Source organism: Branchiostoma belcheri, unplaced genomic scaffold, assembly GCF_001625305.1.
Source record: "Branchiostoma belcheri isolate BF01 breed outbred unplaced genomic scaffold, Haploidv18h27 scaffold204, whole genome shotgun sequence".
Classification (NCBI taxonomy): Eukaryota; Metazoa; Chordata; class Leptocardii; order Amphioxiformes; family Branchiostomatidae; genus Branchiostoma; species Branchiostoma belcheri.
The window spans coordinates 84,765-104,164 of NW_017803536.1; the positions used below are offsets into that span (position 1 = coordinate 84,765).

Consider the following 19,400-nt stretch of genomic DNA (forward strand, 5'->3'; position numbering starts at 1 on the left):
TTTGCTGCCGGAACTGGCGGGCAAACATTACAGACTGATGGACCGATGACTGCCAACCATAGACTTTATACAGCTTTCCTTAAAACCATCTGACCGAAGGCATATGGCGAACCCATTTCCCGAGAAATGTCGCAGACACCCTGTAGCGATCTACTGTAAAGCGTTCCTGTCTGTTTGCGAGATGATAGCAGTGAGGTTATGTTCGGAGACAATCCCTGCTGTCTATCGTGGACGTTAACAGAGTCCAATCACCCATTTTCGCTTACCGCAGAAGTGATTGTAAGGTGCCAATGGACTTAGGTCTTTTGGTGGACCGATGTTCCTGATTGCACATAGCGGGGGATTATCGCATGATTCCCGGGAGAGGTCACCTTGGGAAGCCGCTGCCTTCATTCCGGCACACGTTATTTAGTTTCGCAGCGGGGGCATTCGGCAAACCAATGCGGTTAGAAGCAAGAAGAACTGCCACTCTGCTACATTTACAGAAGCTAAGCTCGCGGTGAATTATTTATTCCCCGTGCGTCAGACACCGCGCTGCGCTCGACTAGACTCAAATCAGTAGCACATTACTGCAGTACGACACACTAGCCGCTCTATTAGCCACATGAATAGAACATGCACAGTGTATGACTCCTCTATTAGGCGATGAGTAATAGGCATGTCTACGGAACTGGAACGAATCGATTTTTTTCCTCATGCGTCGGTGAAGATTGCTTGAGTTTTGTCAATGATGTTCTTGAGGAGCGCCCAATTTGAAGTTTGCAGTGTCCAAAGCAAGTTTCAGCGTCCATAGCAAGTTTCAGCGTCACGCAGCATCAAAAGAGGCGGTTGGAATCTCCAAGTTGCCCGAGCGATTTGCGGCTGCATTTCGACATTTGCAGCTGGCTTTACATTCGGTTGATCCTAAGTTCGATTCCTGGCCGAGTCATACCAAAGACTTTAATATAAAAATGGTACAAACTGCTTTCTCTGCTTAGCATTTGAGAAAGAGTATGGGAGTTAAACATACACCACTACCAGTGGACTAGCCCCTGCTGTAGTAATAGCACAACTGAAAGGCCCAAGGTCTACGAAACGGAGATGGGCACCGCTATATACGACCATGCTAATGCGGAAAAGCTTGAAACTGTAATATATAGCTGGTTGTAAAGGAATTGTTAATAGTAACTTCATCTATGGTCCATCTCTCTTATTTCCTCTCTCTGCCTCCGTCTCTGTTCTCTCTCTGTGCGCTTGTATTTCTCTCCTTCCCGTTTTCTTTATTCATTTTGGAACTAATATAATTTTTTTAAAATTTCAGTGAATAACTGTGAATCATACTATACCAGCCAGTATTCACATAAAAGTATTTTAATGTCCTCAAAGTATATCTATACTCAAATAACATATGCTAGTGTATCGGTGAAAGTATCCATTGCAAATTGAAAAAAAATGTAGGTGACTCTTTATGACTCGCCGTAGCCTATTACTAGCAACTTTAAGGGCGATTAGGGATGTATAAGTAATGTGGTATGTTTTAAGTGCGTTTGGTTCCTTGCGTAAGGTAATAATGCAATCACAATACACCACAGGATGAGGTCTCGAGGGACGCTATCACAGTGTGTTAATGACTGAAACGATTGCAGACAATCGTATCAAAAACCCACAGAATACCAGCGGCAGTCTGTTCCAGTCCGACTCAACGCGATACGCTTTTAGATAATGTGTATGACGAATGTGTATTCTCCATTAGTGCAATTAACAACGTGGTTTCTCTCTCATTACCCTCGACAGGTGAAACATACGCCTTGATAGCAGAAAAATGTACAGAATTTGTTCCGACAAACTTGTCTGGTGCGAAAGCCTCTTGTTCAGGCCTCCGAGCGGGTGGGAGTTTTGATACTGCGTTTCTTTGCTGGTCACCCTACAACCAGCCGCCAAGAGATGATTTGTACCCGCCAAACCTTTCTGGGTAGCTGGTTGTAGGATGACCGGCAAAAGAAAAAAAATTCTACAAAATGCAGTATCAAAACTCCCACCCGCCCGTAGGCCTGCACAGGAGGCTACGAAAGCATTGAAACACTTACACCTGGCGTCAGCACAAAGAAATATCGGTGCTTAAATACATAACCGTCAGTGCTGAGGACATGGTAGCGTGTAACACGAGGATAAAACAACCATAAAAACGATGGAAGAAGCGACACAGCCACATTTATGGGCCGTGTACACTTACAAGACATTATTGATGATCCCATTTCGAGCAAAACACAGTCCTTTGCGGATCCGTGACAAGCCGTGGTGAATGTGTCCCCGAGGACAGCCGTTTGGGAGACACCCTGGCGACCGGGCTTTAATCCTCTTTTGCAAAAGCCTATCTGATGCAAAGACTTGATGGAACGCCCGCAGATGCCGACACGACAGCTTCTTGGAGGTAAACGGCCACACGTGACAATGTAAAACACGCTTGCTCTTCTCGATACCGAAGCGTTGCCAACCGATTATGTGGCGGCTGCTGCCATTGCCGTGTGATCATCACCAGAGCAAAGTTGAGGGTTACTCAATAGTGGGTTGGCTGTGCACTTCATTTGTATAATTAGCTAGTATGTTGAGCATTCCCAGCATTGTTAGTACACAGTTTGGTTTGAATATACGTGTATTTAGTATTTGTATTGTTGTGTGCTAAATCCTTGCAATAACACTTGCTAAAGTCTGTGTAGCATACCAATATAGCACTTAGTGCTTGTAACTACGGCAACATATTCTAAGGTGGTTGCAATCGCTATACTATTGTTTTTACAATTAGCATATTCATCATCGACTCTAGTTAAAAACACGGACATCAAAATCAATTACATCATATTACAGTCATTATCTATCTATCTATCTATCTAACGATATATCTCTCTCTCTATATATATATATACTATATGTGTGTGTGTGTGTGTGCGAGTAAAATTAAATTCTTGTCATACTAACATGAAAATATCATTGCACTACAAATTCTCATTGTTATCACTGTCCATGTCTACATACCTTCAAGAAGCCCAAAACATCCAAGACACCAACAAATAATCAAACAAAACCCATCACCTGTTTTCACTCCATTCTTGATAGTTACTCGGCAGACAAACACAGATGGATTTTCATGACAACATGAGTCTGACATTTGCCCTCTCTCCTTGTCATCGCTGTCTATAATAGTATGATATATTCTCAATAAGTCAAAACACAGACAAGTAATCAGCCCAAACCCCTCACCTGTTTTGACTCCATACTTGAGAGTTTCCCGGCAGGATTCCAGGATCTTCTCCAGCGTCTCAGGCCGCTCGTCGGGAATCTCCAGATCCAGGAACTTCTTCAGGTCCTGAGGATGGTGGAAGTCCACCACCTTCTCACTCCGGTCGTACGTCTTCCGGACATAGTCGCACAAGATCTCCACAACCTTGGTCAGGAACAGGGTGGTCGTGGCGGGGGCGTTTCTGGCGGGCAGAAGATCTTGGAGGAGGGGCAAAAGAATTTTCTTTACGTCGTTTCAAGACACAACACACAGTAGCATCCTTCATTGGCTGAAATGCAATATATGATAGAAATATAGTATCGTTGAGAAAATGACTTAACAAAGAACTATCAGATCAAAAGATTCCTACATAAAACGTATCCAATACATCCTCAAGATCCTTAAAATTTATGACTACATGCCCAGCAACTAGAAATAAGCTTTTCTACGTTTTTGGCTAAACCGTGCAGGTATTTTCGTAAGCCCAAACTTGGACGTCTGTCTTCTTTGTAATGAAAGTTTAGACATCCAAATAATGATATACACAACTAAACTGGTACTCAAGCAACAATTTTCAAAATCTATTTAGTTGCTTGAGAAACAGTTTTCTTCTGAAACTTCTTTGTAGCTTCGCAAAAGTTTTGCAAAACAAAGTGCAAGTATTATAAAGTTGGCTGATGGGTCTGGCATGACACGGCTGGTCGTCTCTGACCTTGTAAGGTATCACTAAAAGTATGGGAAGGTCGTTCACTAAATGACATTCAAATTTGTCGTGGTCCAGGCTCCACACCGATATTCCATCTCCATATTTCTCTTCTGCGTAGATTATACGTTATCTCTATGAAATATGGACGAGATAAAGGGTACAATTTGAGGCTGATGGCTCACAATGGCTGTGACGTAAATCGTAATGGCAAACTGCTGGCATAGGTACAGGCTTTAGTGGCCTCAAAGACGGCATTTTGTAATAAGGAACGTTTTCAAACTTCCATTAAAAGATTTAGAGCTAGCTGTATCGCTGAATATCAGTTGCTATGTGTTTCATATGCGATGACAATTAGATAAACGTTTGATAAAACTGAGCTATGATTTCAGTTCGCACATCTTACGGACAGAACGACTATTATCAGAATTTCGAAATATTCAGCAAAGATACATGTAGTTTACCGAGATCTTTCCACATTGTAGTGTGGCTAGAGTGTCATATGCGTAAGGCACAGATGTCGCACTAAGATAAGTATCCTAATATTCTACAAAATAAATTTTTCCACGAAATGACAAAGGTTTAGACTTCATGCCTCTTTTATGCATGCAAACGCGTAGCACTCGGGTCGCAACATGCAGCATTTCAGAGGACATAACGTGTTATTCAAGATCCAGACAGCGTTTCGCTTCGCCAAGAGCAGGCAATTTGTATGACCTTTCTTCAAGATGTTCGACCCGCTGAAAGAGGACGGCGCAGTACCTTTTAGCATTAAAAGACTTGCTGGTCAGATGGATGCTCTGGACGTCCATCTCAAGTCCATTTCGACACGGGTCTGATTGTAGAAGTCTTATCAGCGTACGAACAGATGCTCTTCAAGTCGCCGCTGAGACACAATGAGATCACTTTTGTCCAAGGCCTTTTTACTCCAAGCCGCATTTTGTATACAAGGCAGATTCCATCAACTCTTCCAGCCAAAGCAGCGTTGCTGACACAAACCAGAGTGTTTTTCTTAGCTGAAAGCTCTTATCTTTTTATAAAGCTGTACAGCACATTGTACATGCGATTTCGTATGTATTTGGGAGTCAGATTACGAGGGTTTGCAAATGATTGACTTCGATTTTTCCATTGTCTGGCGCAAAAATGTTCACCGTAGGGTCGACAGTAGTGGTAAATCACACGGAGAATGATAAATTGTCATCGGGAAAATACGTATGCCGTTCTTGATAGAAAACTTTTGCCAAAATGTTTCAATTTAGATGAGGAGATAGAGTAAGCCTCAGAGCGTGTTGTGAAGGGCACGGCTTTCCGATTTTCAAGCCATTTAGTGGGTGACTTTCTTCTGGAATTCAGCTGATACGAGACACTATCAACACCACGGAATCACATGAAGGCTACGATAACGTACAAGACGAATGCGTTACTTCAAATGTTCTCCAAAGAAACACAATGCAAGCCACTGAATTACATACAACACGGATCTTATGAACAATACAGCGAATACGAGATTTAGGTTGCTGGTATGGAAGACGTTTCAACCATTAAAAGAAGTATCTGAATGGATCGTTCAGCACATATCACCAGCTTTTGACAATTCTCTATTACCATTCAACTCGCATAGAGGTGAGAAGGAACGGCTGCGTGTGGATATATGGGGATCGACAGAACCTGAGGATCTCAACACAACAGATAACCCGAAGGGCATTTCAGGTGAAGTTGAACTGGTAATGAAAGGTAGTGAGTCTAGTGACGTATAGCCACAAGGATAAGGGTAATGTTCTGTCTAGAAGCTCCCCGCACTCAAACTATCAGCAACAGATAATGTTAAGAGAACAGGTTTTAAAAATTCATGAACGGTTGGAAAGCAACTACGCTAAAAGACGTTTACCTTTAGCTCATGTAAGAGATTGGTTTTTATGTAAAGAAGGCACCAAAGGAAAAGAAATAAAAAGAAGTTGGAATGTTATAAATGAGAATATTAGGCAAGAGTTTGTTCCTTTTCCTGTTTTGGTGCAAAAATCGTACAATAGCATTTGTTTACAACATGTATATACAAGCTATTACCCGTACTAAGCCCAGTTTGTATGTATGTACAATAAAGGTCTCCAGAAATCCATTAATTCACTCACTCACTCACTCACTCACTCACTCACTCACTCACTCACTCACTCACTCACTCACTCACTCACTCACTCATTTATTCCTTTCCTTTCCATCCTGTTCTCTGATGGTTTTTAGTTCGAAACATAGAGGAGCGAGTCATTTTACGGGAAGTACTGATGTGCTTGTGGTGAGTGTTAATGCAAGACACTGCGAATGAAAGACATTCGGTGCTTCTAACTCTTATTCATTCATTCATTCATTCATTCATTCATTCATTCGTTATTGAGTCATCATGATCATGTGCCACAGTACTTCTAAGTGAAAACATGTCCCATCCTAGTGAAACCACGTTAGCACCAGGAGAAACACCGTTGGTGACTGAGAACGTACTGCTAAGCCTGGGGGGGATTCTGATAAACATCGCCTGGTCTTATCTTCACTTCAACAGGATGTAGGAGTCATCATCCCCGGCAAAATCAGCAAGCCAGGTTTAAAATCACTCGGGGAAACCCTGAAGGTCATTCCACTCAAATACGAGCCAGAAGGAAGTGCTGCTAGTGAACTTTCTTTGCAATTTTTTGTATCGAAAGAAAACATCAATGACCAGAAAAACGACTTTGAAAATCCGGTTTTACTGTCCTAAAATATCGCTATGGGTGCCTTTAATAAATTATCATGATTTATCCGTTCTATGATCCGTGAGTTAAAGTTTGAGATTAATTTTTTGATATTGACTATCATTTCAATGACGACTGCCTTTTTCAATACGCGTGTATACAAAATACTACAAAAATAAGTTTAACAGAAATTAGTAACCAATGAACAGAAAATAGTAAGATACATTGTAGGTTTGTATTTTACACTCGTGGCTGCTTCCTGAGAATATAAACTACAAACGAATGGTTTGTAAAGTTTCTTCAGGACTAACGATATTATGTACAAGGCCCTGAAACGACGAATCTAATATTTTTTTCACAGAAAAGAATGGAAAGGACTAAAAGGCGTTTTAGATTTCTTATCTTTAGTCAACAGGCAACATTGTAAACGCAGAAAGGTGGGTTTACAAGAATAGAAATAGACTTTTTCCTCCAACACAATAAGACTTTCTTATCTCCAGAAGAAACCTGTAGCTACTTATGTATGTATGTATGTATGTATGTATGTATGGATGGATGTGTGTACATGTATGTATGTATGTATATATGTTTATGTGTGTGAATACATATGTATGTAATAACTATGTACATGAATGTATGTACATGAATGTATGTACATGAATGTATGTACATGCATGTATTTACATGTATGCAATAACTATGTACATGTATGTAACATGTAATACTATGTACATGTATGTTTGTACGTATTTTAAAGTACAGTTGAACTACAATTCGTAGATCTGGAATGAAGGTTTGTACAATTTTGAAATGAGAGGTACTACAGTGACCATGAAGTGATTCTTTCTTACATGATTTGTCTTATATGGAATCAAAAAAAGATTGCTCGACGTTTGTATTCATCGGCCTCCCTTTCAGCCTACAAATGACGCTGCCAAACTAAGACAGATGTTAGATCCTAATCTTTTACTCGACTCAGGTTTTGGTGAATCATACTCATGGGACTGTGATCAAACGATGGTTTTGGTGTTAAGATGCATGTGATGTACATCCACGTATCACTTCTGTACGGTGTTGTCTAATTAATCCTCCCACATAGGGCCAGGGCTGGAAATACTTTCCTGCATACCTGCACTGGTGTATACGGAGGTAACATTGAAAATTACCTGCACTAGACAAATTTTACCTGCAAATTTAGGAAGTATGGATCATACTAAAAACTGTTCAGAAACCGTTTCCATTTTTTCGTTTATACTTCAAGGAGGTAGCAGTCACTGCAGCTGATGAAAATCCACTCATATTTACATTTATACATACACCTATATTTGCATATAAATGCAGTACATGGACCAGTGCAGGTTAGGTGCAGGTGGGCATCAGAAATACCTGCACAGCTCTAATTTTACCTGTTGATATTTCGAGCCCTGTGAGGGTAGATGAAACGGAAAGTGTTACAGATCCTAAAACGCGTTGGAGGAAAAGATATAGACCCCTTCTTGCAGTTGGATGTGCTTTTGAGGTTTTGTAGGATCATACATTCCGTCGTAATCACGAAGGTCGCCCCTCAGCACCCACCTTTGACACTCCCAAAGGGCTGGATGAAAATTTGATTATTTGGCCACATTAGAAGATAGGATTATGTGAGTTTTGTACAACGCAGATGTTCGCCAGCTTGCAGAAGATACATCAAACACTCCGAGTCTCGTGAAAACAATTTGTTAAAAGGTCGTTCACGCTGCCTGCTAAATATCTGACGACAGACCATATTTGTCATAAAAGCATATTTCTTGTACTGAAATTATAGCTGCTTCTAACAGGCCATGGTGTTTTTGGTTTTGTAGTTTAGGGTTCTTGTATGTATTTTACTGTACATAGGCAAACGGGCGAATGTAGTCAAATGCTGTATCTGAAAGTGCATTTGTAGTTTACTGTTCCTGTATATATGTATTAGATTATACAATGGCAAACGGGCGAATTTGGTCAAAGGCTGTGTCCGAAATTTGTATATATATTAAATGCTTTGCTCTGGTTTGGGCGAATATGCATGCTTGGCCAAATAAGATAGGAAAATGAGCCCCTTGTGATTAGAATCATTCCTCTTAACACTCAATGGCTTCTTTTTAAAGTGGTTTTGGATTAGATACATGTCACTTTCCCCCGCACCCTCACACCTCCAACTGGTGAAGTGTCGCACTGGGACTGCCGGAAGGTCTATGAGAGTATCAAAAAGCCTTAAGCCCCTGTCACTCATTCACAACCTTCGCCCGACCACCAACCAACCAACCAACCGAGGTTGGCTGAAGTTCGGAAGAAGTCTGGCTGATCTCCAAGCAAATGTTTCTGTGGCCGCAAAAGACAGTATCAAATTGGCCAGGCTGTATCAATTAGCCAGGCAGTACCCAATGGGAGGCTAATGGACACTCCCCTGGCCAATGTCTTTTCTACTGCCTTGCCACTGTATGAGCTGTTTGGAGATCAAAATCTGGCCTGATTTAGGCCTCGTCTACCTATCTATGCAAATTGAGTTAAATTTGAATCAGATTTGACAGCCAACCATGCCCAGAGCACTGCTGGTCCACTCCCAACCACCAGCCAACCATGGCCCAACCTCCAGTCCACACCCGAATGTTTCAAACATTTTGAAACATTCGGCTCAGAGCAGCAGCCGAGCAATAGCCGACCTGCTTCCGACCTACTCCTGACCATGGTTGGAGAAAGTTCTGCGAGTGTTCGGCTTTGTGTGACGGGGGCTTTACCTACGTCCAAATGAAATCGTAGTTTAAAGCAAATTATACCAAACTAGTAGCAACACAAAGTAGTGCGCAAATATCTAAATCAAAAGTCATCGGCTATAATAAAATGTACGCAGTTCTTTAAAGCACGTTGCTCTTTTTGGCAGGTGCTGAATTTTCACCTGAGGTAAGTGAGGAAATTCGTGTAGAGTGCATTTACCAATGGCACAAGATCGGTGGCATGGCAGGATTCGAACTCGGGACCTCTTGGTTCCGAGCCGAATGCTACCTATCGTTATGCCACACGACCCCAGACATTTAAGTTTGTACCTATAGCAGTACGTGCATAGATACATAGCAAACCTCACTTATATGTAACAGGAAATGAACTTCTAGCAGACACTTCAGTATTTACGATTATGTAGTTACAGAGAAACAAAGCTTCAAGCAAGCGGAACCACATAACACTACCCTCACATCTTTTACATGTCGACATGAATCTCAAAGGCTGAAGCCATCAAAAACCCAATCTCATAAAATGTACCGATAAACATTGGCCATGAAGACGAAGTGCTTTAAAAACGCTCATTTCACGACTTTCAATGATATGAAATGGTTAATTGAAACTTAATGATCACATACCCACGCAATCCGTAACAAGGATACAAATCTACTCGTTTTACAGCGAGTTAATGGAACGTAACATCTACCTTGACAATGAAACAGTAGAGTTTTCCTCCTACGATGCCATGAATGGAAGATCAGTCAATATTTTCTGGCTCGAAAAGGAGTGTTCAATTGCTATGTGCTATCAACAATGGCACGATTGTCATTGTACTTGATACACAATCAATGCAAACTGACGGAGACACTTACTTCGGCAATAAAATTGTACCGTTTTCCTACTATGTTGTCATGAATGAAAGATCAGTCAATATTTTTCTGGCTCAAAAAAAAAAAGTATTCAATTGCTATGCACCATGAATACTCTTCCAATGACACGGTTATCATTGTGTCTGATACAAACCGATAGGAATACAATATTTACTCGTTAGCATTTGCTCATGATTAAAGATATTTTCACACACTATTAAAGATTTATATCTATAATTTAAAAACAGATCAACGTTACTCCCGAATGGAGAATACGGAGGGGTAGTTGGGGCCAAAATGTTTCTTTTCTGAGAGAGTCAGTATTTGCCCTATGGCAAAAGACGTTTTTACACACTATCAATCTTTTTTCTCTATTCTCAAAACTGATCAACGTTACTTCCAAACGTGCAATGCAGAAGCAACAACATTGGGTCCAAAATGTTTCTTTTCCACGAGGGAACATGTTTTGTCAATTGGAAGTCCATATTCGCGTGCCAACCTTGCAGTACACCATTGAGGAATGCGCGCGGCAAGCTCTACGGTGTGACAAACAGTTGGGCATGCATCAGACATTACATCAGACTATAGACACCGGTACACCGTACACAACCCTCGCGTGCACAGATGGAACAACGTTACCAGATTAGCCCAGCTTACGGCAAAGTCCAATTGACGGAATATTTCATGACTTACCTTTGTCGATCTGAACCTCCTGCAAAATCTCAAAGGAATAGCTAGACGTATTATCAATTCTGTAATAACAGACATTCATGTACTCGTCAATGTCAGTAGTCTGTGTAGCTGAACAATATTCTGCCGTAGTAACATATGTCCATCTTGTGTTGTGTATCATAGCTAAAGCTTACATATTGTAGCTAAAGCTTACATATTGTAAACAACATGAAGATATGATGATAGTAGCCTACCTCTGGCATATGCTGTTTCGAAGTCGAAGCTGTTGCGGGATTCCTCGCCGATGATGTTGTCGGGTGCTTCCAGTGACTCTGACCGGCCCTTTAGTGCGTCCTTCCCCGCCGGCATGTCGTCTTCCTCGCTGATGGTGTTGTCGCGATGGAGAAACCCTAGGTCAACAGATTTGGTTCGAAACCGTGTCATTTGCGGGACCCTGGCGGTGCGCATGGTGGGGTCGCTGGTGCTGTTGTTTATGGGAGCCGTGGTGACTGTTCTAAGTAAAGCCGAAGCTATATACACAGCAAAGCCTACGGATGAGAGTTTTTACAATTTTTACAACCGGAATTAGGACGTAAGACCTGTCCTTTTGAAGTGGATACTGAACGGGATTTTTAGTGAACTTAGGAATTTAGTCGCTCGCTAGGATCGCAGAAGTATAACCGCTTTCAGATTCTGCGGGCGATTTGGCAGTTCTTCAAAATCAGTGGTGCTCTTCGTCAGTAAGAATTTTGTCTGGCCGAACTCTGTTTGTCTGGAAAGAGGCCTCCTTTTTTTTGGGTAAACCGTCTGATGGCCGAATATTCTAGATCGATGCTGAGCTGGTTGGTTTCCGTTCGATGGGTGCGCGCGAGGATGTGTGGCTTATCGTGCTATGTGCAGGTGCAGTTTGGAGCTGGCTCCTTCCCATCACCCTCCTTAAAAACCGTTACGTTTTGAATTTTTTCACTGACGTCACAGCCGTGCTGCCGTGCATAATGATGCTGCCACTCAGCGGTCTAAAAGGACTCGCGGCGGTAACAGAACTGCCAAACCACGCCCACCAGAAGCGGAGACCTCGTACTCAAGCAATCAGCATACGGCAGATGATATAGATGGACTGTTTAAATTATTGACAAGAAGGCCAAATTATAGGATACAAAAGGACTGCAGTGGAATTAAACCAATTATCCCGTACCCATAAATATATATGACTCGTATGTAGGCAATAGTGTTTTTTTCCTTGAAATAAAGAGCGAAGGGAGAAAGTGACAATTTTAGTGGTGCGGAGACCTAGTGGATGACCTGGAGAAAGCACTTACTGGAGAAAGCGCACATACCTCTACATCAATCTTGTGGTTTTAGTCAGATCAAAGGAGGGACAGATTGGACGGTAATTCTGAGGCCAAGAGAGAGATGATGCCTTAAAGCGGTCCATTTCAGCAGAGGATATGCTTAAGTATCAACAGGTGCAGGTATTGATTAAGAATTTGCATGTTAATGAGGTTCGTGTGAGGGTGCGAGGCCGCCATGACGAAGTATATATAAATGGCGGCCTTCGCGTGCGTACAGCCTAGTGTCGCAAGGCTAGCCAATTATGGATGTCACAAGAGCACAGCCGCCAAAATGGGATTACTGTACGGTCGTCAAACATCAAAGAAGAGAACATAAATTCGAATCAATACACATAACAAAAATGTGCAGAGGAAAGACTACAAGGGACAAGTTCTTTAGGTATTCCCAACACTTATGATAAGGGTTAATGCCCACCCCGAGGTGAAATAACCCCTTGTCAGGTGCAATAAGTACCGCATAAACCAACGAGTGAGCGTATTTAAAATTATCACCATTATTATTCCAAAATATAATACATTGTTTGATAGATAAATACTACAAGTCTTAACTCTACTGTTAGTGTCGTGTCCCCTGTTTAATGGTACGGTCCCCAACGTGGTCTGTTATTCTAATTACCGACCACTTTTTTCATTATTCACCACTAATGATGTTACGGCCTGATAACCGATGGGAAATGGAGGCTTCTCATTGGTCGAAGTCGCCCGGCTATATAATATACAATAAAACATTAAATATAATGACAACATTCGTAGTCACGTTTGGAAAACAGAACTAGGACCACGTATGTCTCTTATATCATGTTTTTTGTACCTGCAATTAGCCCTAGGGCATGTATTTGCAGTAGACTTTCTATAACTATGATGGTGGTATCTCACCTTTATGTAAAGTTGCATGCAGTCAGATCTCGAGTTGTAAGAGTCATACACAACGCGCTCACGATCGTCGCAGTAGAATTTTCACACAGGCTGCAACAGAACCAACTGCCGACAAGGATCTTAGACAGCCTTTCACCTAAAAACACAGCTGACCTTTGCGCGACTATTAAAAAATGCCCTCAGTTTGCGAACGTATGGTAAATGTACCCAGATCCTTAGCTAGCCTACTTACGGTAGATAAAGAATACAGATAAATGCAAGGTCTAGTAGCTTTGCACTAGGTGTTCATGTTCGTAACAAAACAGTGCTTAGCTACGCTGGAACTTGCTTAATCTCACGAGTTTGACAGTGTACTTAAGGATCACAGTTATTGTAGTTAATGGAGAGTTAATGTTAAGTGTAAAGTGACTAAGAAATTTCGACATACTTCATGTAACATTGTGTACGTGGCATTTGCATGCAAGTCAATTTTGAACTGAACTGAACTTGTCTCGCGCTATGCAGCCATACATACAGCTACATAGCGGCAGATTTTGAGTTTCATTATCTGTATGCGGGAGACCAAAGGGCAATTGTACGGAAGTTCCCGGAAAGAAAAGAAAGGAAGTGATGAAATATCTGCAGGCATGACTCTGTATCCTGATACACAGCAGGATAGCTTTGCCAGGGGCTTCATTGATAGAAAACTGCGTGGGTGACTTTCTAAGAATGCCTGCGTTCATCCAGGTCTTTAGAATGATGACGACTTTCAAGCACGTAATTGTCGTGAACCAATTAGATTATATCGAATGAAAAAGTATGGGGTATGGATACGGGCACAAGAAGGACAAGCTACATACACCCCAGTACTTTTTTTCTTTACATGTACCTCAATTTTCACCTCAAAATAAGGCTCATGCGAACCACTTACATGTTTTGGGTTTACATTAAGGAACTGCAGAGATGTTTGTTCACCCTTGACTTGAAAGGTTTACGTTTGTACCCGTTTGGGAAGCATTCATAAGGAAGCTTGTTCCATAGTGATGTAGCTCTAGGAAAGAAACTTTCAGTGTGGTACTTTCTCCTGAGAGATGGAGTATGGCGGCCGAAAGGGTGATTTGCTTCGGTAGTAGCAAAGTGTGTCCTCGCCGAGAAAGTTCGAAGTGAGGGCGCGGGCACAAGCGAATCAAGTTCCGTGGAAACGTGGCATACATTGAAGCAAAAAAAATGACAAGGCGATGGCGATGTGTTTCCCACTTCAGTGCGTATACCATTGGGTTGTGTTTGCTACTAACCAGTTGCCATGGCGGTGTGTAAGTCAGTAGATAAGATCCCAGTATCAGTCAAAACGTGTTCTTTGTAGGAATAAGAACGAAAAATGCAAGGAAAGTTGGCGACTCAATGTAAATTTTGCCCCTTTATGTAACCATGGAATGTACGATATACAAGGCATTATCATTCAAAGGTGCCCTTGGCGGAGCAGGGCGCCATCTTCTTTCCAAAACTCCCGTCAGTCAGTAAGTGTTTCCAAAGCCGCTGTGCCGAACAGTTAATCCGCAAGTTTAGTTCATCCCGACGTGATAAACCTTGTAGTCGGATGCAAAAGTGTGTGACGTGCGTCAATGCCTGTATTACAGAGGAGACGCTGATTCCTTAGATTTTCCAGCTCAAGACACTTCAAAAGAAGAAATCCCAACACTGCAATTGAGTGATTATAGTTCTGGCTACAAGGCAAAGCTAAATTGCCAGCCAGGGCGATGCCCTCAATTGTAATCTGCAGATTCGCGGCACAGCATGAAACATTGATTATACAGACTTCTTCAGCGCAATCCTCTGGAATCTGTTAAAAGACTGCGTTTTGCATTTCATTCCACGGGGGCAAGGAGTGTCAACTTTTCCTTCGCACTTGTTATGGCAAGGCACGTTCCGGGCTTGACGGTTTGCCGTAAACACCTGTCACTCCTCCCGCTTACAGGATGAATCATCTCGACAGTCTGTACGAAATGTCCTTCAGCAGATTACCGATGACGCATGTTCTAAGTAACGGAGCTCTACGTGTAATCGCCTACATTGTTACATGTATTCCACCTACAGGCCCTGTGATGCCTGCATGCTCTTAAAGCGGATTCGTCTTGGTTCCGCCGAGTAAGGTGGTCGACTGCGATAGGAGAGACTATACAAAGACAATCCTCCACGCACGAACGAGAAGGATCCTAGACGCCAGCGTTAACATTTACTCTGAGTAGACCAGAAAAGGTCAATGCAAAAAGCTGGGCTTAAAGTTAACTCGTCCGCCCTTGGGAGAAGTACACTTCAAGTATAACTTTTCAAAGTTTGAGAAGAAGCTACGATGACAGAGGAGTTTAACACTAATCCTTCAGGGCGGTGGGAGCGGATGATATGTTCGAGTATCATTGTCAATGCTGCCGGCAATGGCATGAATGTTTTGATGCACAATGCTGTAATCATGTTCCTGACGGCAAAGCTTCATCAACATGCATGCATACAGATGAATTGTAAAACCAAGAAAGAGGCTACAAAGAAATCTAAACAGTTGCTCGTTACATGCCTCCTGTGTCCTAGTACAAACGATGTACATGCTTGTAATAAATAACGAAATATCTAAGGATGCTTTGCCCATGGGCAGATCTTCTAGTCTGCAACCAGCATCCTCACACAGTTGGTGAATATAAGTTGTGCAAGGTCTGCCTACACTAACATGACCATGTTTAGGTGCCCAGAGAAGGACGTTACTAATAATCTCTTCCTTATTCCTCCATGAGTGACCACAAAAAGAAGTCTGCTCTCACGGATGACTTCAGATATGGGGGGGGGGGGTCCACAGGTTTGCGACCTGCACATGCTCTTAACAAGGTGATATCGGGCAAGAGCCAGATTATCTATAACAGGTCCTGAAGAGTTGGAATAACCTCGACCGCCTGGAGAAGGTAGACAAGATAATGGGATGCCTTCTTACTTCTTGAAGATCGCTATCTCTTGGCCTTGTGCACAGATAACATCAGAGAAGTTTAAAAGGCAGATTTTTGTACATGAATATTGTTTTTAGCATCGCGTTGACGTTAGTGAGTGAGTGAGAGCCGTAGTTATCTAAAAACGTCAATTACGAAGAGCTTCATTTAAGCAGACCTTATTTCTGTCCCCTTCACAAGCCTAGAGGAATAGAATATGCAACTTTTAGGCACAGCAATCAGTAGTTGAAGAGGCTTTTAACTTCATACTTGAATCGCTTGCAATCCCAAAATGCTGGGATGATATAGTGTGGGTATTCTGTTGAATGTTTAAGTCCTTTAACATTAACAAACGAATTACATATCCCATGTTACGCCGAGTACATCTTGCTTACGTAATAGTATTGAACAGAACGGTTCTATTGACAATGTTGGAGATTCGGAGCCGTCATTACGGCCTTATTTGCATATTGCCATAGCAACATTACGTAGACATGAACGACCCTGTATCCTCTAATCAACATAACTCACTACAGTGACGAAGAAACTGCACTTTACCATAATACTGTTAGCTGATTGGATGAATGGGGATCTTAATCAAACGAACATTGTGGACAGGATGAGGAATAAGCAACTCCATAAGTACTTAGCCAGGAACTGCATTTCCTATATCCTACAGGCCGGCTTGAGAATCGGACGTTATCCAGAAGATTTTTTAACTAAACTACAAAATCCACCTCAGTCTGTCTGGCGCCAGGTATTCAAACCTGCTAAGTGCAGTGAGAGACCCACAGAACCTGGTCATCACCGTGCCACTTTAAAAGGAATCCCGCCGATACTTCACATGGTGCCACGCCAGACCCGCAGACTCTTTCAGGCTATAAAAAATTGAGTGACATTAGTCTACCCATTAAGGTTTCATATGCTCCAGGATGAGGGTAATTATGGAGTAATTTTCGACGTGGACGTACCTCTACCTTACGATGTAATGGCAGATCAAAGTTCAGGCCATCTCATAAATACCAAGCATCATCTTTGTCCAGGGGGTTTTGAGTGCTGTTTATGAGAAGCGCACCGGTGGAATTTTGACGATGGGAACCTCTTTATTCCCATTTATGGTCGACACTAAGCATGTGTGAAATAGACATGCAGTAAACATAGCCCCACATTGTGGGACGGACGATTACGTCTTGGATGCAGTGGACGGGAAATCGGTGTGAAGTTGTCCATCAGTGCAGCGGCATACTTTCATGGCGAGAGATATATGATCACATGCCCTGTTCGGACAAGAGTGTTTAAGTGTTTGTCAGCATTGTGTATCACCATGGAAGTATTGACAAAATCATGAAAATGGAATGAAGATCAGTAAGAAACTGGGTGAAAGCTTCAATAGACCTGTTCTTAGATGAATGAAGCCCAAAACACCATCAATGAATGTGTTTTGGGAAAGAAAGTTTCTATAAATCTAATTTTTTGATAAAAGTATCTATCAATAATATGTCAGATAATGCTAAACTGCACCTTATTTTTAGAGGCCCCACGTTGTACAACTTTAAAACGATGCAGCTCACTCAGACTCAGCGCTTCTAGCTCTGCTTGACTGTCTTTAACAGTCAATTAGATATAGAAGTCCAAACACTACACATGTCAAAGGGCCTAAATTTTCCTTCTAGCTCTGATTGTCGGATGTGCTTCCACCAATGAGATATAGGAGGTCAATACGTAATCCTTTGAAGCCACTCCAGCTCAATGAATTTTTTAAAAACTTCATTAGCATTAGTATTATTAATGTCTTGGGGTGGTGGGACTCCGGCGCACTGATATGTCAACTCTGTGTTCATATGTTAATTGTATTTTGTTGTGCTTTTAAATTAAGTTATGAACTTGAGTGCAGCGCCACACTGTCCTTGTTATGTTTTGATGTATTGACAAAAATGTTTGGAATGAAAGTACCAATGAATGTGTTTTGGATGAAAGTATTAATGAATGTATTTTGGCATGACAGTATCAATGAAAGTATTTTGGGATGAAAGTATAAATGAAGTATTTTGGGATGAATGTATCAATGAATGTATTTTGAGATGAAACTATCAACGAATGTGGTTTGGCAAAAAATAATAAAAAATGCGTTTTGGGATGACAGTATCAATGAAGTATTTTGGGATGAAAGTATAAATGAAGTATTTTGGGATGAAAGTATAAATGAAGTATTTTGGAATTAAAGTATCAATGAATGTGTTTTAGCATGAAAGTATCAATTGATCTACCTTAACATGAAAGTATCAATGAATGTGTTTTGGATGAAAGTATCAATAAATGTATTTTGGGATGAAAGTATCAATGAGTGTGTTTTGGGATGAAAGTATAAATGAAGTATTTTGGGATAAAAGTATCAATGAATGTGTTTTTGGATGAAAGTATCAAATTGAATGTGTTTTGGATTGATAGTATCAATGAATGTGTTTTGGAATTACAGTATCAATGTATATGTTTTGGAATGACAGTATCAATGAATGTGTTTTGTCATAAAAGTATCAATGGATGTGTTTTGGGGTGAAAGTATAACGTTTTGGAATCCACGACTTTCTTTTGAATAAGGTTCGCAGACAATAAAAAATTGCCGTTGAAGAGTTTTCCCAATCCGTTTTCCTTTTGTGTGACTGTTTTTTTAAAGTATGTTTTCTACACAAAAACTCTTTCTTGTGAGGGAATAATAGCAAATTCTTGTTTCTTAGTTTGCTTAGTTTGCAGCATTGCTTACTATCACAGGCACTGTGACCATGCCTTCCACAACATTTAAAAGCCAAATACCTTCAATGCAATTTGAGTTATCTCAAAGGCAAGAGAGGACATCAGGTTGGGTAAGGTTAGGTAAGGCCAACGCCTTAACGGTGTCATCCTCATCAAGATAAACAGACAACATGTGGCGCTTCATTCACTGTTTAAGTCCATTGATCTATGTACAATTGATGTTTGTTTGGTGGTGATAAAATAGTATGCATCTGCCAAGGTACAAAACCGGACGTTCCCAAACGTGTGACATGACTTAGCAAGTGTTTATAAAATAGTCTTTAATTAATTCGTATTTGGACATCCAATGGTTACCAAAATAAGTTTTTCCCAGAAAAATTTAGTTGAAACTCATCATGAATTACAGTAGTATATATAGTAATCATGCGGCCTCCTATATTTCCACTAAGAAGCGAGAGGAAGTCGAATGTACAAGAAGTTTATATATATATATATATATATATATATATATAGTATT

General features: G+C 41.2%; 1 protein-coding gene across 3 annotated transcripts in view; it reads right to left on the reverse strand.

The window, feature by feature from the left end:
• The window catches only part of LOC109469480 (glutamate decarboxylase 1-like), a 45,884-nt gene that overhangs the window by 18,398 nt on the left and 8,086 nt on the right, over nucleotides 1-19,400 (reverse strand). For 2 of the 3 annotated variants that reach the window (XM_019767994.1, XM_019767996.1), the window contains exons 3-4: nucleotides 11,211-11,366; nucleotides 3,238-3,474 (exon numbers count right to left, since the gene is read on the reverse strand). In XM_019767994.1, the coding sequence (XP_019623553.1) occupies nucleotides 3,238-3,474; nucleotides 11,211-11,366 (393 nt within the window). Of the gene's footprint in view, nucleotides 1-3,237; nucleotides 3,475-11,210; nucleotides 11,367-13,184; nucleotides 13,215-19,400 lie in introns of those variants that run through there. The other variant, XM_019767997.1, reaches the window with a different exon arrangement.